The sequence below is a fragment of the Panthera leo genome, chromosome F3 (assembly GCF_018350215.1).
Source record: "Panthera leo isolate Ple1 chromosome F3, P.leo_Ple1_pat1.1, whole genome shotgun sequence".
Taxonomy (NCBI): Eukaryota; Metazoa; Chordata; class Mammalia; order Carnivora; family Felidae; genus Panthera; species Panthera leo.
In genome coordinates, this window is record NC_056696.1 from 16,743,061 (window position 1) to 16,768,171 (window position 25,111).

At 38.0% G+C, this 25,111-nt stretch overlaps 1 protein-coding gene across 11 annotated transcripts in view; it reads left to right on the forward strand.

The window, feature by feature from the left end:
- The window catches only part of RABGAP1L (RAB GTPase activating protein 1 like), a 755,410-nt gene that overhangs the window by 150,246 nt on the left and 580,053 nt on the right, over window positions 1-25,111 (forward strand). For all 11 annotated transcript variants that reach the window (XM_042925081.1, XM_042925083.1, XM_042925080.1 and 8 more), the window contains one exon: window positions 14,783-14,924. In XM_042925081.1, the coding sequence (XP_042781015.1) occupies window positions 14,783-14,924 (142 nt within the window). The remainder of the gene's footprint in view (window positions 1-14,782; window positions 14,925-25,111) is intronic.

Consider the following 25,111-nt stretch of genomic DNA (forward strand, 5'->3'; position numbering starts at 1 on the left):
TGGAGTTTTAAAACTCTAACAATAAAAAATTAAGTTGTATTTAGTTATTGGAGCATCTGGCCTGAAAGCACATATTGAATTTTATTTTTGATTGAAAAGTAATCACTACTGTGTAGATATGTACTGTGTATCGTACATTGTGAATTTAATACATGAAAAAAGTATTTTGGATTTGTATATGAAATAAGTATGTCAGATGAGGCTTCTTCTCAATAGATAATTTAAAAAGTCCTATTAGGAGTCCCTTGCTCTTGATAAACCTTGGTTTCCTTATTATAAAATAAAAATGTAGGTTAATTCTGCATTACTTCTTCTGTATTACCGAAGTTTTTTCCACCTCTAAAATTCTGTGACATTTGAGTTAGTGAACTGCATAAAAGGTTTTACTACAAATAATTCCATAGTCAAGTTAATTCAAGGTTAATTTATAATATCTGTGGTAGTGGTCACAATGAAGATGAGGTATTTAAAATATAATTCTTCCTCCTAAAGGATCTCTATGTCACTTTCTATTAACAATAAAGTGTGTAAAAATCACCATTTTACAAGAAGGGTATGATAAATACTGAATGAAAATAATGTACAGATTGCTGTAGGGTTTAGGAGAGGGAAGGACCACAGCAGTATAATGATACAAAGTGGGGCTTAGAAGAAGTCCCTTTGAGGAAATAGGTGAGTCATTTTTTATGAGCACAGCAGAAATTGAGAGCAGAATATATTTTAGCTTATGAAATGTTTGTTAAAAAAATTCAAGCCAGTACATTTGAAGATCTAATTGGCTTTATTAAACGATTCATGAGTCAGGCAGCATCCCATCTAGCAAGTAGAGGGGAACTTCACTGAGGTAAATAAGAAATTTTTTTAAAATTTATTTTATTTTTATTGGAAAAAATGTTTGAGAAAGGTTTTTAAAAGCAGAGGGCATAAAAAAAGAAGAAAGGTATTTATTAGCAATGAATGTGTTTAGGCAAGGTTGGGTTAGTTTCTATCTTTTTTGTTTTTAAGTATTTATTTTAGAGAGAGAGAGAGGGAGGGAGGGAGGGAGCATGCACATGCAAATGACCAGGGGAGGAACAGAGAGAGAGGGAGACACAGAATCAGAAGCAGGCTCCAGGCTCAGCTGTTGGCACAGAGCCTGATGTGGGACTCAAATTCACAAACTGTGAGATCATGACCTGAACTGAAGTTAGATGCTTTACTGACTGAGCCACCCAGGAGCCCCTATATCTTTTTGAGTTTTAGAATGACAACTTGTTACAAGTCCTTGCCTTGTAAGCCAACTAAATAGAGCTATTTTACAAATTAATTCTTATCAGAGCTAGAAACATGTATAGAACGTACATATAGACACACATGAACGTGCAGATAAATTCAGACCTTATTGGTTTGTTTTAAAATTACTGCCATGAAGTAAGTGTTACTGAAGGATCTATTATGGCCACTAAGTCAGGAAAGGAATGGGTAAGCCCTCAGCCAACTGCATTGTCCACCCCACAAACTGATGAGCTCTGGTGCACTGTCTCAGCCAACTTTCCTGAAGAATCCCATGGGGGCTGGATAGATTCAAAAGGATAGCACCTGGCTGGATTTGCTAACTGTATTGCCGAATAAACTGGAATAAACTGGTCACGAGAGAAACCAGTAACTCAAGAGATAAGGGTTTGGAAGAGAAAGGGAGAGATTTATTGTGAGTGCTAGCAGGTGGGGATGTGGAAGGCTCAAGCCTTAACAACCAACCTCTCCATTGGCAAAATGGACACTAGAGTTTCCTAGAAAGAGGTTCAGGAGGGTACATGCAAAAGAATGGGTAGAGTGTGTGATCATGGGTGGGGGTCAGTATGTGTTCAGCTCAAGATTGTGGGCAGGGAAATGAGACTGGAGTGTGATCTAGGCATTGGGTTGCTATTAAGGCTTTTCTGTTCTGGAGGTTGGAATGTTCTAGTCATTGCAAAATGTTTTTGTCAGTGCCTCCAGAAAGTGTGATAAGAAATAAATACAGTGGATTTTAGTTAGATCATGAGTTGAGTCTTCTTGTCTATTTCTGGCTTAAACTCTTCAGGTCTATAGTAGGGCAAGAGGGCTCCCTGAAGTAAGTATAAACCATAGTTACAATATTTGGATCTGAGTTTTTTCTGGTAGATGGAATAAGTTAAGATTATAGGTATAGATGGCTAAAGCTTTCTGTTAATATTTGTGGAGAAGATTCTTAAGATTTGTGTTTGTCCTTGGCAAGTCAGCTTTTAAATGGCTTTTCCTTTTGGTTTTTACTTGATAAGAATTACCTCCCTGCAATTTGCATTTTGAAGAGATTGGCTAGATAAAGGGTTCTCGGTGAAGACTGTTAGAACACTGAACGTTTACATTTTAAATGCACAGGGAAAAAATGTAACCATTTTTTAGGAGGACTTTCATTTCCTTAAGACCAGAAATTTTACAATATTTATAAGCCTTTTGAGATAAATAGGGAAGGTTTTGGGATTGGTGAAAAGGATTGGTGGTCTTTGAATTGCTTCTGGAACCACACCTCTGTTCTGTGAAGACTAGTTTTATAAAGAAAGGACAGCTGTTTCTAATTTCTTACAGAATTTGGTTGCTGCCTATATAATATCACAGGAATGACAAACCCATCCACCTATGAGAAGGCCTTTTTTCCCCTTGGGTACATTTAGCATAGGGAAGAAGGCCTAAAAAATTTCTATTTAGGCCCCAGATATCAGCTTTCCAATTTGGCCAAATTTCTAATTATATTTAATAAGCCTTTTACAAACATCTTGTAACAGATGTAACAAACATCTGTTTTCTCTGGAACAAACAGTAACGATTTCTGGAAGTATCAGACCACCTCATGGACCCAAGGGACATGCTCTAAGAGGGTGTTAAAGGTACTATTTTTATAGGAACGAGAGCCACTCTCCAAGATAGCCAAGGAAAAAACTGACCACCTGCATGTCCTGGGCAGGGAAAAATTCCAAGCCATGTTAATGGGATGTAGAGTGAGACGGTCAGGAAGGAAATAGTTATTCCTAAGAATGAGATTATTAATAAAAAAGGATGGGATAACGTGAATTTTTACTTTCCTCTCTTGACTGGGCCCAGTAGGGAATCTCTTAAACAAAAAACAACAAACTCTTGAGGATTCTCCCTTGGTTTAAGAAATTGTTTTTATTGTGAAGCTCCATCTTTGACCAAGAAATGGAAGATATCTGAGGAGGATCACCTGTAACCTCAGGTGATTTTATTTTATTGAAAAACAATTTTTTAATGTTGATTCATTTTTGAGAGACAGAGTGCGAATGGGGGAGCAGAGAGAGAGATTGGGAGACAGAATCTGAAGCAGGCTCCAGGCTCCAGGCGGTCAGCACAGAGCCTGATGCGGGGCTCAAACCCATGAACCGCGAGATCATGACCTGAGCTGAAGTTGGCTGCTTAACTGACTGAGCCGCCCAGGCGCCCCCAGGTGATTTTATTTTAAAAGGTAACTGTCTCTTTAGTTCAGACAGAAAATTAGTAGACACTGAGTACTCAGGTAAAAAAGGCCAGAACAGTTTTGTCTTAGGTACCTCTTGTGTTTTAAATTTTTTATTAGCCTTTTGTAATCTTTAATGAGACAAATTTGGAATCTTGAAGCCTATTGGAAGCTGCTTCATACCAATTAACATAGGTGTCCCATTCTGTTTAATTTGGCAACTCTTATTTTCAACTGTACTTTTTAAAATGAGAAATCGTGTCTAATTGGAGTATTCTCCATGATGGGCACTGTAAATTCTAGGTTGTTTTTAATGAAAATGTTTTCATCTTGCTAGATATCTGCAACTTCTGGGGCTGTAGTTCTAAGGCATAAAATAAGCAGGTGTGCTTGACTCTTTAGAGTTTCTCAGAGCCAAACTAAAACTAAAAGTTGTGTGCTGTGGGGTTGGGGATTTGTTGCACAGAAGTTTTCTGGAGGTTGTTACATGACCTAGTGTTAATCCAATCGATCTGTGATCAACTGATCTTACCACAGGAGTCTTCTTAAAGTGGTGAGTACTCTAATAACCTTTAAATGCTTGACCTGTACCCACCGATTTTTGTGGCCTTTTGCCTCCAATATCGCACTAGCAATAACCTTTATTTACACAAAACGACAAACAAACATGTACCTTAATATGGTAGCTGTACTGTGTCTTGGCCACAGGAAGGCCCTGTGCACACCACTGACAATTCCTGTAGAGCCCTGCTGCCGTTTTCTCCCCAGGGAATTGTGGTCTGAAAGGCTGGGGTCTTGGTTCTGGGCACATCCTTCTGCCAGCTTATTCGGGCCCTGGGCAAAATTGGCATCTCTACTGGGCTCTAGGCAGAACTGCCAGCTCAGTTGGGCTTTGGCCATAACTGTCTGCTGGCTCAAGCTGACCTCCTAAAGGAAAGCCAATCAGATTAGGAGCTTGAGTGCAGACAAAAAGGCAGAGCTCAGACTAGAGTTTGCTTACCCATAGGCCTCGAAAATGATGAGAAAGACAGTGAACTCACAGTGATTGCAGGTACCATACCCGTGTTTCTCATTATCCCTGAAAGCTGTCGGAATTTTACTTCAGATCCTACCACTGCCACCAAATCTGTTAAATAGTAAAATTCAACCAAGCAAATATGAAGATCTCAAATATAAACAATTCATGAATTGGGCAGCACCCAATCTAGCGAGTTGAGTGCTCCAAAGAGTTGTATGAAATGGAAGATTTTTATAGAAGGAGGGTGGGGCAAGAAAGTCATTAGCAAAGGAAAAGGATTGGTCCAGATGAGGCTGCTTTCTAGGGGAAAAGCAAGGTTTTTTTTTTTTTTTTTTTTTATCATGCAGGTTACCTTAACTTTCTTTGTGGGGTAGAGAGGACCCAGGTGGCTCACTCACTGGTATGGATTGAAAAATTTCTGATTAACCAGTCAAGGCTACATTTCTGGAGAAGTTTGAAACTGCAGGTATTTATGTATTAAGTACTGGTTTGGGAACTTGGTCTAAATGACACCATTTTGGGCCTCTGGTTTTTGTTTTAACAGTTTAAAAACCCAAAAGGAAAATTTTCTTTTGAAGATGCATGTTGATTTAAACCTATTTAAATCAAAGTATAATAAATTAGTATAACCAAGAGTAAGTTTGTGAGGTAATGTATAGTAACTAACTTACTGTGGAAATTATTTCACAATATATCATATGTAGTATATCAAATCATTATGTTGTACACCTTAAACTTATACAATGTTGTATGTCAATTATAGCTCAGTAAAACTGGAAAAAAGTAAGCATAACTGAAAAAGAAGAATAACTGTTCTAATTGCAGAAGGATGAAAATTAACAAGGTTTGGAGTACTTTGAGTGGTTGTGGGAAAATAAAAATCTGTAGAAGGCAAATGGTTTACTAACTTAACACTTTTGTTTAGAACTGACTTTCTTTACCTTCAGTTGTATAGAATCAAATAGAAGCTGCTTGCAAGTTGCAAATATGTTTTTTCCACATTATTATATATATCTGTAGCTTAGTGAGCTTATCTGATTGTTATATGATTTTTTAAACATAGACATTTTTGTTAAAACAAGAGTTCTTATAGGCAGTGCTTCACAATTTAGCTTTTCAGCAGAATCAGTTGTGGCTCTACAAAAACCCCCATTCCCAGACCCTATCCTAAAGATTCTGAATACAGATATGAGCATATCGTCCTTTGCATTTGATGATAGTGTACCATTAAGCACAATTAGAGTTTATTTGCATAACTGTGATGAATCTTTGTAACGTGTGTTAGTCAACCACATTTATTGAGCAGCTACCATGTATTTACATGTTTCAAAGTGCTGTAATTAATTCTAACTTGAGCCAGATAATTTATTTTATAAATACAGACAGATTGATTTTTAGTTATCTAAAAATATGTGAATATTGGAAATAAATGTATTTTTTATTAAAAAAAATCTCATTTTTAATGTTTAGGTCTACATGAGATTATAGTAGTAGAGAAAATTATGCTTATATAGGAAACTAAGTGCAGATGAAATATTTTACCACTGTTGTAACACTTATCCACAACAACAAAGTTGAGTAGTTGTGATTGAGACCATATGGCTTGCAAAGCTTAAAATATTTCCTATCTAGCTTTTTATAGAAAAAGCTTGTCAACTCCTGACATGGACTTACATTGTTTGTAAATAAGAACAGTTTTACTTCTTCTTTTCCAATCTGTGTGCCTATTCTTTCTTTTTCTTGCTTTATTGCACTAGCTAGGACTTCCATGTGATGTTGAATGGGAATGTTGACAGTGTATGTCCTTGTCGTGTTCTCAATCTCAGAAGGAAAGCATTCAGTCTTTTACCATTAAGTGTGATGTTGGTTGTAGGTTTATCATAGATATTGTTTATCAGGTTGAGAAAATTCCCTTGTATTCTTGGTTTACTTAAAGTCTTTAACATGAATGAATGAATGCTGAATTTTCTCAAATGCCTTTATCAGTTTATCATTTGGTCTTTCTTCTTTAGTCTGAAAACAGGGTGGATTATGTTGATTTCTGTCAATGTTGAACTATTGTGGCATTTCCCAGATAAACCCCCACTGGTTGTGTGGGTATATGACATATATCCATATGTATAAACTAGGTTGCCGGATTTATTTGCTAATATTTGACTGAGGATTTTTTTTGTCTATTTTTATGAGGGATATTGGTCTTTTTTTTCTTTTCTTCTTGTAATACCTTCTTTAGTTTTGGTATCAGAGAAATGGCCGTGTACAGTGAGTTGGGAATCCCTTTTTTATATTTCCTTAAAGAATTTTTTTTATAGCATTGGTATTATATCTTTGTTAAAATTCTTTAAATGCTTATTCATTTTTTGAGAGACAGAGACAGAGAGTGAATGGGGGAGGGGCAGAGAGAGAGGGTGACACAGAATCTGAAGCAGGCTCCAGGCTCTGAACTGACAGCACAGAGCCTCAAGTGGGGCTCAAACTCAGGGGCTGTGAGATCATGACCTGAACTGAAGTTGGATGCGCAACTGACTAAGCCACCCAGGTGCTCTAATTTTGACTCAATTTTGGGGAAAGGAGTAAGGTCTGTGTCTGTATTCCTTATATTCTGGCATGGATGTCCAGTGTTTCTGTACCAATTGTTAAAAAGGCTGTCTTTTCTCCATTGTATTGCTTTTGCTCCTTTGTCAAAGATTGTCCGACTATATATGTATGAGTCTATTTCTGTGCTCTGTATTTTGTTCTGTTCATCTATTTATCTGTTCTTTTGCCAGTAACACACTATCTTGATTACTTTCTCTCTTTTTTTTTTTTATGAAATTTATTGTCAAATTGGTTTCCATACAACACCCGGTGCTCATCACAAAAGGTGCCCTCCTCAATGCCCATCACCCACCCTCCCCTCCCTCCCACCCCCCATCAACCCTCAGTTTATTCTCAGTTTTTAAGAGTCTCTTATGCTTTGGCTCTCTCCCTCTCTAACCTCTTTTTTTTTTCTTCCCCTTCCTCATGGACTTCTGTTAAGTTTCTCAGGATCCACATAAGAGTGAAAACATATGGTATCTGTCTTTCTCTGTATGACTTATTTCACTTAGCCTAACACTCTCCCGCTCCATCCACGTTGCTATAAAAGGCCATATTTCATTCTTTCTAATTGCCAGGTAGTATTCCATTGTGTATATAAACCACAATTTCTTTATCCATTCGTCAGTTGATGAACATTTAGGCTCTTTCCATAATTTGGCTATTGTTGAAAGTGCTGCTATAAACATTGGGGTCCAAGTGACCCTATGCATCAGCATTCCTGTATCCCTTGGGTAAATTCCTAGCAGTGCTATTGATGGGTCATAGGGTAGATCTATTTTTAATTTTTTGAGGAACCTCCACACTGTTTTCCAGAGCGGCTGCATTCCCAAGAGGGTTTGCATTCCCAAGTTTGCATTCCCAAGAGGGTTCCCGTTTCTCCACATCCTCTCCAGCATCTATAGTCTCCTGATTTGTTCATTTTGGCCACTCTGACTGGCGTGAGGTGATATCTGAGTGTGGTTTTGATTTGTATTTCCCTGATGAGGAGCGATGTTGAACATCTTTTCATGTGCCTGTTGGCCATCTGGATGTCTTCTTTAGAGAAGTGTCTATTCATGTTTTCTGCCCATTTCTTCACTGGATTATTTGTTTTTTGGGTGTGGAGTTTGGTGAGCTCTTTATAGATTTTGGATACTAGCTCTTTGTCCAGTATGTCATTTGCAAATATCTTTTCCCATTCCGTTGGTTGCCTTTTAGTTTTGTTGATTGTTTCCTTTGCTGTGCAGAAGCTTTTTATCTTCATCAGGTCCCAATAGTTCATTTTTGCTTTTAATTCCCTTGCCTTTGGGGATGTATCAAGTAAGAATTGCTGTGGCTGAGGTCAGAGAGGTCTTTTTCTGCTTTCTCCTCTAGGGTTTTGATGGTTTCCTGTCTCACATTCAGGTCCTTTATCCATTTTGAGTTTATTTTTGTGAATGGTGTAAGAAAGTGATCTAGTTTCAATCTTCTGCATGTTGCTGTCCAGTTCTCCCAGCATCATTTGTTAAAGAGACTGTCTTTTTTCCATTGGATATTCTTTCCTGCTTTGTCAAAGATGAGTTGGCCATACGTTTGTGGGTCTAGTTCTGGGGTTTCTATTCTATTCCATCGGTCTATGTGTCTGTTTTTGTGCCAGTACCATGCTGTCTTGATGATTACAGCTTTGTAGTAGAGGCTAAAGTCTGGGATTGTGATGCCTCCCGCTTTGGTCTTCTTCTTCAAAATTACTTTGGCTATTCGGGGCCTTTTGTGGTTCCATATGAATTTTAGGATTGCCTGTTCTAGCTTCGAGAAGAATGCTGGTGCAATTTTGGTTGGGATTGCATTGAATATGTAGATAGCTTTGGGTAGTATTGACATTTTGACAATATTTATTCTTCTAATCCATGAGCACGGAATGTTTTCCCATTTCTTTATATCTTCTTCAATTTCCTTCATAAGCTTTCTATAGTTTTCAGCATACAGATCTTTTACATCTTTGGTTAGGTTTATTCCTAGGTATTTTATGCTTCTTGGTGCAATTGTGAATGGGATCAGTTTCTTTATTTGTCTTTCTGTTGCTTCATTATTAGTGTATAAGAATGCAACTGATTTCTGTACATTGATTTTGTATCCTGCGACTTTGCTGAATTCCTGTATCAGTTCTAGCAGACTTTTGGTGGAGTCTGTTGGGTTTTCCATGTATAATATCATGTCATCTGCAAAAAGTGAAAGCTTAACTTCATCATTGCCACTTTTGATGCCTTTGATTTCCTTTTGTTGTCTGATTGCTGATGCTAGCACTTCCAACACTATGTTAAACAACAGTGGTGAGAGTGGACATCCCTGTCACGTTCCTGATCTGAGGGGGAGAGCTCTCAGTTTTTCCCCAATGAAGCTGATATTAGCTATGGGCTTTTTATGTATGGCTTTTATGATGTTTAACTATGTTCCTTCTATGCCGACTTTCTGGAGGGTTTTTATTAAGAAAGGATGCTGAATTTTGTCAAAGGCCTTTTCTGCATCGATGGACAGGATCATATGGTTCTTATCTTTTCTTTTATTAATGTGATGTATCACATTGATTTGCGAATGTTGAACCAGCCCTGCATCCCAGGAATGAATCCCACTTGATCATGGTGAATAATTCTTTTTATATGCTGTTGAATTCGATTTGCTAGTATCTTACTGAGAATTTTTGCATCCATATTCATCAGGGATATTGGCCTGTAGTTCTCTTTTTTTACTGGGTCTCTGTCTGGTTTAGGAATCAAAGTAATGCTGGCTTCATAGAATGAATCTGGAAGTTTTCCTTCCCTTTCTATTTTTTGGAACAGCTTGAGAAGGATAGGTATTATCTCTGCTTTAAATGTCTGGTAGAATTCCCCTGGGAAGCCATCTGGTCCTGGACTCTTATTTGTTGGGAGATTTTTGATGACTGATTCAATTTCTTCACTGGTTATGGGTCTGTTCAAGCTTTCTATTTCTTCCTGTTTGAGTTTTGGAAGTGTGTGGGTGTTTAGGAATTTGTCCATTTCTTCCAGGTTGTCCAATTTGTTGGCATATAATTTTTCATAGTATTCCCTGGTAATTGCTTGTATCTCTGAGGGATTGGTTGTAATAATTCCATCTTCATTCATGATTTTATCTATTTGGGTCATCTCCCTTTTCTTTTTGAGAAGCCTGGCTAGAGATTTATCAATTTTGTTTATTTTTTCAAAAAACCAACTCTTGGTTTCATTGATCTGCTCTACAGTTTTTTTAGATTCTATATTGTTTATTTCTGCTCTTATCTTTATTATTTCTCTTCTTCTGCTGGGTTTGGGGTGTCTTTGCTGTTCTGCTTCTATTTCCTTTAGGTGTGCTGTTAGATTTTGTATTATTTGGGATTTTTTTGTTTCTTGAGATAGGTGTGGGTTGCAATGTATTTTCCTCTCAGGACTGCCTTCACTGCGTCCCAAAGCATTTGGATTATTGTATTTTCATTTTCATTTTCATTTGTTTCCATATATTTTTTAACTTCTTCTCTAACTGCCTGGTTGATCCATTCATTCTTTAGTAGGGTGTTCTTTAACCTCCATGCTTTTGGAGGCTTTCCAGACTTTTTCCTGTGATTGATTTCAAGCTTCATAGCATTGTGGTCTGAAAGTATGCATGGTATGATCTCAATTCTTCTATACTTATGAAGGGCTGTTTTGTGACCCAGTATATAATCTGTCTTGGAGAATGTTTCATGTGCACTCGAGAAGAAAGTATATTCTGTTGCTTTGGGATGCAGAGTTCTAAATATATCTGTCAAGTCCATCTGATCCAATGTATCATTCAGGGCCCTTGTTTCTTTATTGATCCTGTGTCTAGATGATCTATCCATTTCTGTAAGTGGAGTATGAAAGTCCCCTGCAATTACCACATTCTTATCATTATCAATAAGGTTGCTTGTGTTTGTGATTAATTGTTATATATTTGGGGGCTTCCATATTCGGTGCATAGACATGTATAATTGTTAGCTCTTCCCAATGGATAGACCCTGTAATTATTATACAATGCCCTTCTTCATCTCTTGTTACAGCCTTTAATTTAAAGCCTAGTTTGTCTGATATAAGTATGGCTACTCCAGCTTTCTTTTGACTTCCAGTAGCATGCTAGATAGTTCTCCATCCCCTCACTTTCAATCTGAAGGTGTCCTCAGGTCTAAAATGAGTCTCTTGTAGACAGCAAATAGATGGGTCTTGTTTTTTTATCCATTCTGATACCCTATGTCTGTTCGTTGGCACATTTAGTCCATTTACATTCAATGTTATTATAGAAAGATACGGGTTTAGCCTCATTGTGTTATCTGTAGGTTTCATGCTTGTAGTGATGTCTCTGGTACTTTGTCTCTTAGGATCCCCCTTAGGATCTCTTGTAGGGGCTGGTTTAGTGGTGATTAAATCCTTCAGTTTTTGTTTTTTTTGGAAGACCTTTATCTCTCCTTCTGTTCTAAATGACAGACTTGCTGGATAAAGGATTCTCGGCTGCATGGTTTTTCTGTTCATCATACTGAAGATTTCCTGCCATTCCTTTCTGGTCTGCCAAGTTTCAGTAGATAGATCCATCACTTGTCTTATCGGTCTCCCTTTTTATGTTAGAGTACGTTTATCCCTAGCTGCTTTCAGTATTTTCTCTTTATCCTGTATTTTGCCAGTTTCACTATGATATGTTGTGCAGAAGATCAATTCAAGCTACATCTGAAGGGAGTTCTCTGTGCCTCTTGGATTTCAATGCCTTTTTTCCTTCCCCAGATCAGGGAAGTTCTCAGCTATGATCTCTTCAAGTACACCTTCAGCACCTCTCTCTTCCTCCTCTGGAATCTCAATTATGCGTATATTATTGTGTTTTATCGCATCACTTAGTTCTCTAATTCTCCCCTCATACTCGTGGATTTTTTTATCTCTCTTTTTCTCAGCTTCCTTTTTTTCCGTAATTTTATCTTCTAATTCACCTATTCTCTCCTCTGCCTCTTGCATCCGGACTGTGGTTGCTTCCATTTTATTTTGCGGCTCATTTATAGCATTTTTTTTTAGCTCCTCCTGTTTCTTAGTCCCTTGATCTCTGTAGCAATAGATTCTCTGCTGTCCTCTATACTTTTTTGAAGCCCGGCGATTAATTTTATGACTATTATTTTAAATTCATTTTCTGTTATATTGTTTAAATCGTTTTTGACCCAGAATATATTATTTAATCGTTCGTTAGCTCTCGCTACTTTCTGGAGTTTCTTTTGAGGAAAATTCTTCCATTTTGTCATTTTGGGTAGTCCCTGGAGTGGCGCGGAGCTGCAGGGCTCTTCTGTGCTGTCTGGAGTAACTTGTGTTGGTGGGCGGGGCCACAGTCAGACCTGATGTCTGCCCACAGCCCACCTCTGGGGCCACAGTCAGACTGGTGTGTACCTTATCTTCCCCTCTCCCAGGGGCAGGACTCACTGTGGAGTGGTGTGGCCCCTGTCTGGGCTACTTGCACACTGCCAGGCTTGCGGTGTTGCTTCTATGGGATCTGGCGTATTAGCCTGGGTGGATCTGCAAGGTGCACAGGGGCGGGAGGGGCAGGCTCAGCTCGCTTTGCCAGTGGCCCGCTTCGGGAGGGGTCCTGAGGCACCGGGAGGGAGGCAGACCTGTTGGAGGGATGGATCCACAGAAGCACAGCGTTGGGTGTTTGTGGTGCAAGCAAGATCCCTGACGGGAACTGGTTCCCTTTCGGATTTTGGCTGGGGGATGGGTGAGGGAGATGGCGCTTTCCAGTGCCTTTGTTCCCCACCAAGCTGAGCTCTGTCCTCCAGGGCTCAACAACTCTCCCTTACATTGTCCTCTAGCCCTCCCGCTCTCCAAGCAGAGCTGTTGACTTATAACATTCCAGATGTTAAGTCCTACTGGCTGTGAGAACTCACACAGTCCAGCCCCTCCGCTTTTGCAAGGCAGACTCAGGGGCTCTGCCTTGCTGGGTGGGCTGGCTGCCCCTCCACTGCCCCAGCTCCCTCCACCAGTCCATGTAGCGCACACCACCTCTCCGCCCTTCCTACCCTCTTCCGTGGGCCTCTTGCTATGCTTGGCTCCCGAGAGTCCGTTCTGCTAGTCTTCTGGCAGCTTTCTGGGTTATTTAGGCAGATGTGGGTGGAATCTAAGTGATCAGCAGGACACAGTGAGCCCAGCATCCTGCTAGGCCTCCGTCATCTTCCTAACTTTGATTACGTTCTCTTTATAGTAAGTCAGGTAATGTCAGTCCCCAGATTTTGTTCTTCAGTATTGTATCGATTATTCTGGGTCTTTTGCCTCTTTCTGTAAACTTTAGAATTAGTTTTCGACGTCCACAGGGCATCTTTCTGGGATTTGGATTGGGATTGCATTGAATCTGTAGATCAAGTTGGGAGGAACTGAGAGCAACATTGAGTCTTCCTATACACAAACATGGACTATCTCTCCGTTTCTTTAGTTCTTCTTTGATATCTTACATCACAGTTTCCTAGCTTTTCCTCATATACATCTTGTATATAAATGTATATATATAAATGTGTATATATACATATATATATAAATGTGTATATATACATATATATAAATGTGTATATATAAATGCATAAATATATATAAATGTATATATAAAAATGTATATATATAAATGTGTATAAATGTAAATTCTGCCTTTGTTATATGTAGTGGTCTGTAAATGTTAGATCCTGTTGTTGCTGTTCAATTCTATAACCTTGATGTATTTTTGTCTACTTTTTTTATTGTGAGAGGAATGTGAAGTCTCTAATTGTAAATGTGGGTTTGTCCATCTCCTTTCATTTCCATCAATTCTTTTTTTTTTTTTTTTAAGATTTTATTTATTCGAGTAATCTCCACAAACAGTGTGGGGCTCGAATTTATAATCCCAATATCAAGAGTTGCACACTCTTCCAACTGAGAGTTGGAGTGCCCCCATCCCATCTTTATATATTTGAGACCCAGTTGTTAGGTGAATTTACTTATAAGATGCTTTGGTGTTCTTGTTAAATTGATTCTTTTAACATTGGTCAATCACCTTCTTTATTCCTAGTGACTTTTTTCTTGTGTGGTAGTCTATCTTATATTGATATGGTCTCTTCTGTTTTCTTCTTAGTGTTTTCATGGTATATCTTCTTCCCCCATTTTAACTTACGTACATTACATTTAAAGTTTTTCTTTTTTTTTTTTTTTTAGATAGAATGCAATTGTGTCAATTGTCAATCTGACAGTCTTTGTCTTTTAATTGGTATGTTTAGGCCATTTATGTTTAATATAGTTATAGATATATTTGAATTTAGGTCTACCATTTTATTATTTTCTGTTTTTCATTTCTTTCTCTTTTCACCATTTATAAGGTAAAAACTATCTACTTCCCTGAATTACTTGATAGATGTAACTGATACCCCTTTATCTCAGTGTGAGCCAGTCAGTCCTAGAAATCTAGTATTACTTACCTATCTGCCCTAGAGTCTGTGGTATTTTAGGATTTCTTTTGTTAAATAGAAAATTTCTCCCAATATGGTTATTAGGTTTCATTGGTTAAAATAATACTGGAAGAATAATGCATTTAGAATATCATGCGGAGAACAACACACTTGAAAAATTTGTACTTCAGTCTTGGTGTAGATCAAACATGACATGCTCTTCCTAATTTCAGGTCTTTTTGATGAACCATTGAATTACTATCTTTCAGTCTTTCCTTCAAATTTCTAATATTGAAACACATGTTTGTATCTTTCTCAGTATGAGGGAAAAGGCCATACCAATGCTGGAGATGCAATATATGAGGTAGTAAGTCTGCAGCGACAGTCTGAGAAGGAGGAACCGGTAACTCCCACTAGTGGAGGGGGTCCCATGTCACCACAGGAGGATGAAGCAGAAGAGGGTAAGAAGTGAAACTTATTCAGTTGTCTTTCTATATATAGCTGCTTTATTTATAACCCTCACAGGTGTGTGTGTGTGTGTGTGTGTGTGTGTGTGTGTGAGAGAGAGAGAGAGAGAGAGAGAGAGAAGGGGGGATGGAGAGAAAGAATGCTGATTTTTCCTAGTTTTTGCTACTCTTAGGCTAGATTCTGCTAGATGCAGAAGAGATTTTGATTCTTCAGTTTCTCAGTTGCATAGTCTCTGGCTCCACTTACGTAACTATTTAAATTGACAGCCTCACTTTGCTATTTTGCTTCCTATTTCGTTTCAAATATTTAAAAAAATTTTTTTTAATGTTCATTTTTGAGAGATACAGAGACAGAATGAGAGTGGGTTAGGGGCAGAGAGAGGGGGAGACACAGAATCGGAAGCAGGCTCCAGGCTCTGAGTTGTCAGCACAGAGCCCAATGCGGGGCTTGAACTCACGAGCTGTGAGATCATGACCTGAGCCGAAGTCGGACGCTCAACTGACTGAACCACCCAGGCGCCCCTCATTTCAAATATTTTTAAAGTGTTTAATGAGAAGTTTCAACTTCTCTCAAGTGTTTTTAGAATTTTAGTGATATGTCATGTCCTATACTCATTTGATATTATTTAATTCTGACTTGTTTTTTGTTGTTGCCTTATCATTTTACCACTCACTTATTTGAAATAGCATGATATCTGCTCTGTTTACTATATGGATGCTGCTGAGAGATGCTGACCAACCCCATAAGAGTCACACTTCATTTGGCTCTGTGCTCAGTCCTCTTTTTATAGAAATTAGAACTAAATGGCAGATCTTTACTTTAAACCCTTAAATTATCTGCTTACAAGCCACCTGGGTGGCTTAGTGAGTTAAGCATCCGACCCTTGATTTCTGCTCAGGTCATGATCTTATGGTTCGCAAGATCGAGCCCTGTGTTGGGCTCTGTGTTGACAGCACAGAGCCTGCTTGAGATTCTCTATCACTCTCTGCTCCTCCTCTGCTTGTGTGCACGCGAGTGTGTGTGCACACTCTGTATCTCTCTCTGTCAAAATACATAAATGGACATTTAAAAAATTATTTGCTTACAGGGTAGGATTTGTTAAAAATAATTTCTGAATTGATATCACCTTTGCAAAAAGCATCTTAGAATTTCTTAGTCTTTCTATGAAACTACTACTTGCCATACAAATACTAGTTATTTTTGGTTAATATGTATTGAGTGTTTATTACATGTAAACATTATTCTAAGTGTTTAATAAAACTTTATGAAGGTATAATTTGCATGCAATAGAATGTACCCAGTTTATTTATTTTTTTTAAAGATTTTATTTTTAATCTCTACACCCAACATGGGACTTGAATTTGCAACCTCAAGATCAAGTCACTTGCCCTACTGACCAAGCTAGCCAGGTGCCCCCAATATACCCATTTTAATTATAGTTCATTGAATTTTGGCAGATGGGTACATCTGTATAACCATCACCAGAACCATAATATAAAATATTTCTATTACCCCCAGATTTCCTTCACACTCCTTCACAAGTCATCCTTTCTCCTCACCTGTGGTTTCTGGCAACCACCAATCTGTTTTCTGTCCTCCTGTTTTGCCTTTTCTACATCTTCATGTAAAAGGAATCTTAATGTAGTCTATGGTATTTAGCCTCTTTCACATAGCAAATCTTTTGAGATTTATCTGTTGTATCAGTAGTTGGTTCCTTTTTGTTGCTGACTAGTAATTTATTGTAAACATATGCCACAATTTCTTTATCACATCACCAGTTAATGAGCCTTTGGGTTGTTTGTAGCTATTGGCTGTTAGGAATAAAGTTGCTATGGATGTTTGAGTACAAGTCTTTGCTGAGTATATGCTTTCATTTTTCTTGGGTGAATAGCTAGGAGTAGACTTTTGGTAGGAGAAGTCTTATGGTAAGGGTGTATTTAACTTTATAAGAAACCACTAGGCTGTTTTTCAAAGTAGCTGTATCATCCATCCTTAGCAGCATGTGCGTTAGTTGTTCCATATCCTTATCTACATTTGGCATTGTCAATATTTAAAATTTTAGCTGTTCTAGTGGGAGTATAGTGGTATCTTGTGATATTAATTTGAATTTTCCCAACTGACTCATCATGTTGTTCATTTTTTCATATGATATTTGCCATTTGTATATCTTCTTGGTCCAACAGTCTGTTCAGATCTGGTGCCCGTTTTTAAATTGGGTTGTTTGTTTTCTGATTGATTTTTAAGATTTCATTTCTCTATCTCTGTTTATATAGATAAAAGTCCTTCATTAGATAGGTTTTACAAATATTTTGTCCCATTCTGTAGTTTGCCTTTTCATTTTGTGAATAGTGTCTTTTGGAGAGCAAGAGTTTGTTTTATGAAGTTTAACTTGTCAGTTTTTTTCCTTAATGATTTGTCTGTGATCCATTTAAATTTTTATGCTGGAGGTAGTTTAGAGTTCTTTTTTGGGGGGAGGGGGGTTAAAAAACAAAACCACTTATTATCTCTTATGGTTTCTGAAGGTCAGGAATTAGGGAGTGGCTTGTGTGGGCAGTTCTGGCTAAGAGTTTCTTATGAAGAGTTAAGTGTTGTCTGGGGCTGTAATCATCTGAAGACTTAACAGGGTGGGGCAGTAAGGGGCTAATTCATACAATTACCAAAATGATGCTGGTGGTTGGCAAGCAACTTTGCTTCCTCTCCACATAGGCCTCCCCACAAGGGCTGCTTGGGTGTCCTTTCGGGATAATGGCTCCCCAGACAGCAGTCCAGGAGACCAAAGTGGAAACTGCAGTGCCTTTTATATCCTAGCATTGAAGTCATGCAACATCACTTTCATAGTATTCTCTTGATCACAGAGTTCAGCCCTTACTTCCATTGTGTGACTCCACTATATTCTAGACAAGACTCCCAGGAACATTGTTGTGGTCCTCTCCTTCCCAGCCAACACAAAGAGGTAAAGACCAGAGATCATTTGCAGGAGAATTTTGGGCCAGACATAGAAACACATTCTTTTCTGGTAAACAAAAACCACAGGACTGTTTGGGAATGTAATTGAGTTATGTTGCTCAAGAAGAAGAATAAACAGTTGTGACAAGCATCTACCAGAAAGTAATTTGAACTTAAGATTTCAGGTAATGTCTTATAAAAATGCCATTCCCTTTAGAAATAAAAAATATATGGAACTAGAATTGGGAGAGAACAAAAATAATAGAATAACGGTTGCTACTCCATAGGAATACATTATATAATTTAAATAAAAATCCCTTCTATCCACTAATTTAAAAGAAGGACAACTAACATGGATTAAATATCTGCTTTGTAGCACATAACGTATTAGATATTTAATAGATCTAGTTTCATATTTTCTCATATTAGACCTAGAAATAAAGTAAGTATCATCTTTATATAGCATATGAGGAAATTGACTAAAAAAATTGAGGTAAATAATTTGGGGTCAAAGAACTAAAAATAATATACAGAATCCGAACTTATGGTAGTGTCACTCTAAAGTCAATGAATTTTCATGACATACAAAATCAAGGTATTCTTCTTTAAACCACTGAATTGATATAACTCTCATTTGCTTAAAAGGTAGTATTTCTCATATTACAGACAAGATATTTTAGCTCTTACGTATTTTAGATCATATTCTACATCTGTCTAATGTCATACACCTTGGCTAGAAGAATATAATGAAACATAATATGAAAATAAAATGTGAGACTCTATCTTCCAAATAGCATTGTTTTATGTGAAAGCATTTTTGAAGAGTGCTTTCAGCATACAGATAGTGCATTAAAAAAGAACTTTAGATATAGAATATTTCAGTTATGTCAGCCAGAAGCCAAACATACCTCTTTAAGGGATGGGTTGTAGAAAAACTGATCGGAAGCCAAAATATTCTCTTCAACAGAAATCTTTGAGACACACAAGCACTCCTTTAGTTTATTTTCCATGCATTTTTTATTAAAAACATTTTTTAATGTTTATTTATTTTTGAGAGAGTGCTAGTGGGGGAGGGGGAGAGAGAGGGAGACCCAGAATCTGAAGCAGTCTCCAGGCTCTGAGCTGTCAGCACAGAGCCCGACGTGGGGCTCAAATTCGTGAACTGCGAGATCATGACCTGAGCTGAAGTCGAACACTCAATCGACTAAGCCACCCAGGTGCCCCTATTTTCCATGTGTTTTGTCTGACATATTACTCGATGCTATTCAGGACTTGGAAAGGTATTTTTTGGTTTAGTAGTAATTACCTTAGGTGTGATTTAGAGATTTGAAAGTTGTGCAGATGCACTTTAACAAAAGAGGTGTTTACTTATGGAAAGCAACATAACTAGAAAACAGATACATTTAGAAGTAAATGACAAACCAAATGATCCCAGTTTTAGCTTGTTATGAATCATCAGAATATTCAGAAACATCCACTGCCAGGATCTTAAAATCATGTAGGTAAGCATTGGAAAGGCTATCATTTTCTTTTTAATTCTTTTTAATGTTTATTTTTTTTGAGAGAGAGAGAGAGACAGAGAGACAGTGTGAGCAGGGGAGGGGCAGAGAGAGAGGGAGACAGAATCTGAGGCAGGCTCCATGCTGCCAGCACAGAGCCCAACGTGGGTTCAATATTGTAATGATTGAACAATTCTGTGCATTTCCATTGCACACAACGATAAGTGTAGTCACCATCTGTCACCAAATAACGTTATTACCATCTTATTGACTACATTCCCTATGTTGTACTTTTCATCTTCATGACTTACTTATTTAGTAACTGGACTTTGTACCTCTTATCTGTTTTACCCATCCTCCCACCTTCCTCCCCTCTGGCAACCACCAGTTTGTTCTCTGTATTTAAGTCTAGTGTTTTTTTTGTTTTGTTTTGTTTTTGTCTCTTTTTTTCCTTTGTTCATATATTTTGTTTCTTAAATTCTACATGACTGAAATCATATGGTATTTGTCTTTCTCTGACTTCCTTCACTTAGCATTGTACCCTCTAGGTCCATTCATGTAGTTGCAAATCATCAAGGCAATGCAAATCAAAACCACAGTGAATTATCCCCTCACACCTGTCAGATTGGCTAAAATGAAAACCACTAGAAATAACAAGTGTTGTCAAAGATGTGGAGAAAAAGGAATCCTTGTGCACTATTGGTGGGAATGCAAACTGGTGCAGCCACTGTGGAAAACAGTATGGAGGTTCTTCAGAAAATTAAAAATAGAATTACCATATGATTCAGTAATTCCATTACTGGGTATTTGCCTAGAGAAAACAAAAGCACTAATTTGAAAAGATATATGCACCTCTATGTCTATTATAGCATTATTTACAAAAGCCAAGGTGTAGAAACAGCCCAGATGTCCACTGATAAATGAATGGATAACAAAGAGGTATAAGGGTAGTATGTATATACAATGCAATATCAGTCATAAAAACGAATGAGACCAAGCTTCTTTTTTTGAGAGAGTGTGTATGCACACACGTGAGTAGGGGAGAGGGGCAGAGGGAGAGAGAATCTTAAGCAGGTTCCATGTTCAGTTCAGAGCTGGACTTCGGACTCTATTCCATGACCCTGGGATCATGATCTGAGATGAAATGAAGAGTCAGGTTGTCAACCTACTGAACCCCCACAGGCACCCCACTCTTCATTTTTGATGTAGCCATTTTGACACAGTTCTTTTGACACGGTGGTGTCCAAATGGCTACTTCAAAAATATAAGGAATGAGAGGCAAAAGAGATACATTTGAGAAATTCTGGAGGTAAAATCAAGAAGTTTATAAATTAATTGGATGTCATGAGCAGCAGAAGAGAAAGGAGGAAAAAGAATCAAAGGTTACATCTAGGTTTCTAGGTTAGGTGGCTGGATGATCTTGGTACCAACAAATGAGACAAGGGGAAGAAGAGTGGGTTTCGGAATGAGGGTAAGATTTAGACATTGATGAGTTTGAGCTTACTGTGGAACATTAAAGTTGGACTGTTTTTCAGGTACTAGAAATAGTTTTTAATTGTGAGAGAAGTTTAATAGTTAGAGATAAAGGTTTGAGAGACCTCAGCATGAAGCAATGAGAATGGCTGAAATTTCCTTGGGAAACGTGGGAGATGCAAGTTGAAAGTAGAGTTTAGGTGATCACTGACATGTATATGCAGGAAAAGAAAGCCCAGCTAAAGGATTTGCAGAAAATGATCAGAACAATGTGAGGAGAACTAAGACAGTGTAGTAACAGACAGTGAAGGCAGGAGTGATGTGCAGCATTGCCACGTGTAACAGGGAGGTTCAGCATGATAAGACCAAAAATTGTTCATTGGGTTTGGTGAATTTTAGAGGTCACTGAACCTCTGTGAGGGTGATTTTACTGAAGTTGGGCAGGAAAGTCTTGTTTTAGTGGATTGAGGAAGGGGAGACTGGTGTTCTAACCTTTCAAGAAAGTTGATCAGAAGAAGAGGAAAGAGATTGGATTAAAAACATTGGGTTATATTAGGCCAAGAAAGGGGTAAGAAATTTGAGCTCATCTGTAGCTGGAAAGAGAGAGCTAAATTAGAGAGAGCTAAATTAGAGAGGAGTTACCACTGAATTTGTAACAGTACAGCTTCCTGACAGGCTTCTGTGTCTTCTGCAAATGCTGTTTACTCTGCTTACAGGCTCAGTCCACCTGAGTAAGCGCTTCAACAAAGGCATGTTAACAGTAAAAAGAAAACAGTAATTTTAGCGTACTGGCAGTTTCTGCACTTAGAGATGTTTCAAAATATTTTCTATGACATTTTTTTTAGTAGGTTGCTCAGGCAAATTACAGTTAAAATGTATTTAATGCAGAATGGCTGAGTAAGGAGCTTGGCCAATCCATTTATCAAAAAGCAATGATAAAAGTCAGTAAAATTGTCAAAACCCAGCCAGTTTAGGACTTAAGAAAGTGACAAATTATACAAAATGAGAAGTATCCATTCAAGAAAAACTACTGAACTCAGGGAAGAACAGTCTGTGGTAGCTTAGTCCCTGCAGCTGCTCCCATTCTGCTCATTCCCACCACTGGCTTATTATTGTGGCAGTTCTACAAGGGTGGGGCAAGATGTGAGAGCTAGGAGCTTGCAGAAACCGATCCATAGAGGGGAGGGGTGGGGCGACGGGCTAAATGGTTGAAGGGGAGTGGGAGATACAGGCTTCCAGTTACGGGATAGATAAGTCACAGGGATGAAAGTTACAGCATGAGAAGTACAGTCGGTGATACTGTAATAGCGTTGTATGGTGACAGATGGTAGCTACACTTATGGTGAGCATAGCATTTAACATTGTGTGTCAACTATACTTCAATAAAAGACAGAAAGAAAATTAGTAGTTTTGCTTTAGTTGCTGAAAGGGTTTTATGTGATTTGGAGCAAATATAGAAACCTTGTATTGCTGGAATGTTGTTGGAAACAGTCGTGATTTTTGTGGCAAAAGGATGGCCAATGTTGTAAATAGCATGAGGTTGTAATTTTGGCTGGAGAAAGCCACAGATTGACCAGAATTTTTTTTTAATTTTTTAACGTTTTATATATTTTGTGAGAGAGGGAGTGAGAGCGACAGCATGAGCATGAGTGGGGTAGGGTCAGAGAGAGAGGAAGACAGAATCCGAAGCATTCTCCAGGCTCTGAACTGTTAGCACAGAGTCCAATGTGGGGCTCGAACCCACGAGCAGCGAGATCATGACCTGAGCCAAAGTCAGTCCACTCAACCAACTGAGCCACCCAGGCACTCCAGACTGGCCAGAATTTAACAGGATTTAAGGAATAAGTGGGCTTTCCTAAGACTGTACATATCACTGGTGGTCTGGAAGACCCTGTATGTGTGCAAGGCTGAGCACTCTGGAGGGACCAGAGCAGGCCCTAACTAGTCACATATCTGTTCTGGACCCGAGGTCTTACATGTACCTGATTGAGTTGTGTTTCCAGAATTCTGTCTCCTAAATGGTTTTGCCTTTCTTTTCTATTCAATAGAGACAGGCTATACTTCAAGTGGACTAGGTAGCTGAAGACTGTTTCTCCCCAAATCAAGCTGTTGGTTTTCCCCTGTCAGCAGGTGGCATTTCCTAGGCTCCAAATCTCAGAATCCCAAGCCTACCTTTATCTGACTTTGTCATTCCTTGTACTGGAGTATTGTCTTAGCTCCTAACTGGTTTCCCCCTTCCACCTTTGTCCCTACCAGCCTAGTCTGTGTTCCCCACACCAGCCATACACGTTCTTTTGAAATTTGTCAGATTACTTTACTTCTCCTTAAAATCCCCCACTGGCTTCTCATTTCACTTAGCCAAAAGTTCTTTTTACTATGGTTGACAGGGCTGAATGCAGTCTTGCTCTGATTTTCACCTTAAAAAAAATTTTTTTTTTAAAATTTTACATTTCTGACCTCATTCTCTGCCACCCCCTCCCTTCCACATGCCACACTTGTCCTTTTGCTGTTCTTCAGACATAGCAGGTGCACACTTGCCTTGGGCTGTGGTGCTTGCGGTCCCAGCTGCTGGCTGGGACTCTCTGTCTTAGATTGCCGCATGGTTCCCTCCCTACCCTCATTCGAATTTTTCCTCAGATGCCACCTTCTCATTGAGATCTTGTCTGCTCAGTAAATAGGATGAACACTAATAAATGAATGAACAAATAATTTTAAAAAATATATTTATTATAATCGATATAATGTTTTTCCTTTTATAATGCTTGAAAATGATTCAATGGTAAGAAAGACTAGAAAAACAGAGGCAACATTTCTGGATTGCATTTGAAAATATGCAAAAGTACATAAAAATTTCAGTTTCGTATTCTTATGTATATGGTCTGAAGAATAGGTCATCAGATTTCTGTTTTCCTCTAAAATTCATTTCTGTTCTTAACAATTTTTCGCTATTTGAGATGTCACCTCATCTTTTGAAAATCTATTAGCCATCACCTATATTTAAAAAGTTACAAAATCACAGAGTAGGAAGTAATAGTTTCTTTTATAGATCAGGCATTTCATACATTTTCAATATACTTTATTATTAGTTCTGTAATTGACATTTCTGTCAACGCAAACATCAAAAGTTAGAGCTGGAGGTGGCATAGAAATGTTTTCCTGCTCGGGGGGAATAGGAGTATTCTTTTATTTAATTATTTCCAACAATTTGCCTGTCAAAGCAAAAGTGGAAGTTCAAGTCACTCTAAATTGTCTTACCTTAGCCTGTAATTTAACTAAAAAGGGATGCAGATTCAAAAGGACTAAAATTGCTCTTAATTTCCTGGGAAAGATCTAAAGTAAAATGAATTAAGGTATCTTGGCATATTTTTCAAATGCTGTTCAAAAAATGAAGTGTGTTAAAGGGGATTAATTTGAATGCAAAGGAATCTTAGCAGAAAGTTAAGTCCATCAGTGCAACATCATAGGGGTTATTTTCAGATTACCTTGTCACCTTTCCATACTCCTACATATTCTGAATTGCTCCTGCTTTTGAAACTTGGTACTGCTTCATCTGTATTTCAAACTGGCTTTCTGTTTATTGACCTGAAGCTTGTATTTAGTTACTTGTAACCTGGATAGTATGTTACATGAAGGCACCGGATGGCAAATACAATATGATTTCCTTTAAGACACATGCCCAGGTAATTGTAAAAGACCAGACTCACAGTAATATTACGTAAGCCTCACTCCTGGTTGTGCTTTTTATGTTCAGTATAGTCTGCAGTTTTTGAATTTTGGATTGGTTCAAATGCTATCTAAAAAAAATTTCCTCATGATTTAAATGATTGTTAGTGGCCTATTACTACTCCTAATCATAAATACAGAGCAAAATAGTCTCAAACTCCATTATTTTCTTCTAATTTCTTAACTCATAGTCTGATTAGAGAAAAGGCGATTACAAACTGCTGTTACCATAGAAACCAGTTTGCATATACAAAAATGAAAATTTTGTATATTTAAATGAAGATAGGCGATTAGGAAAGAAATTAGTTTAGGAGAATGTGATGATCATATAGTACTTATGTGTGGCAAGAACCAGCTAAAGAAGTGCTTCTCAAACTTTAAATGTGTATGTATGTTACCTGGAGATCTTGTGAAAATGAAGTCTTACTTCTTAGGTCTGGGGTGGGGCCTGATCTGCATTTCTAAACAGATGTCCTGTCAGACACCACTGCTTTTGGTTACACCACACTTTGAGTAGCCAGGATTTAAATTGCCTGCTT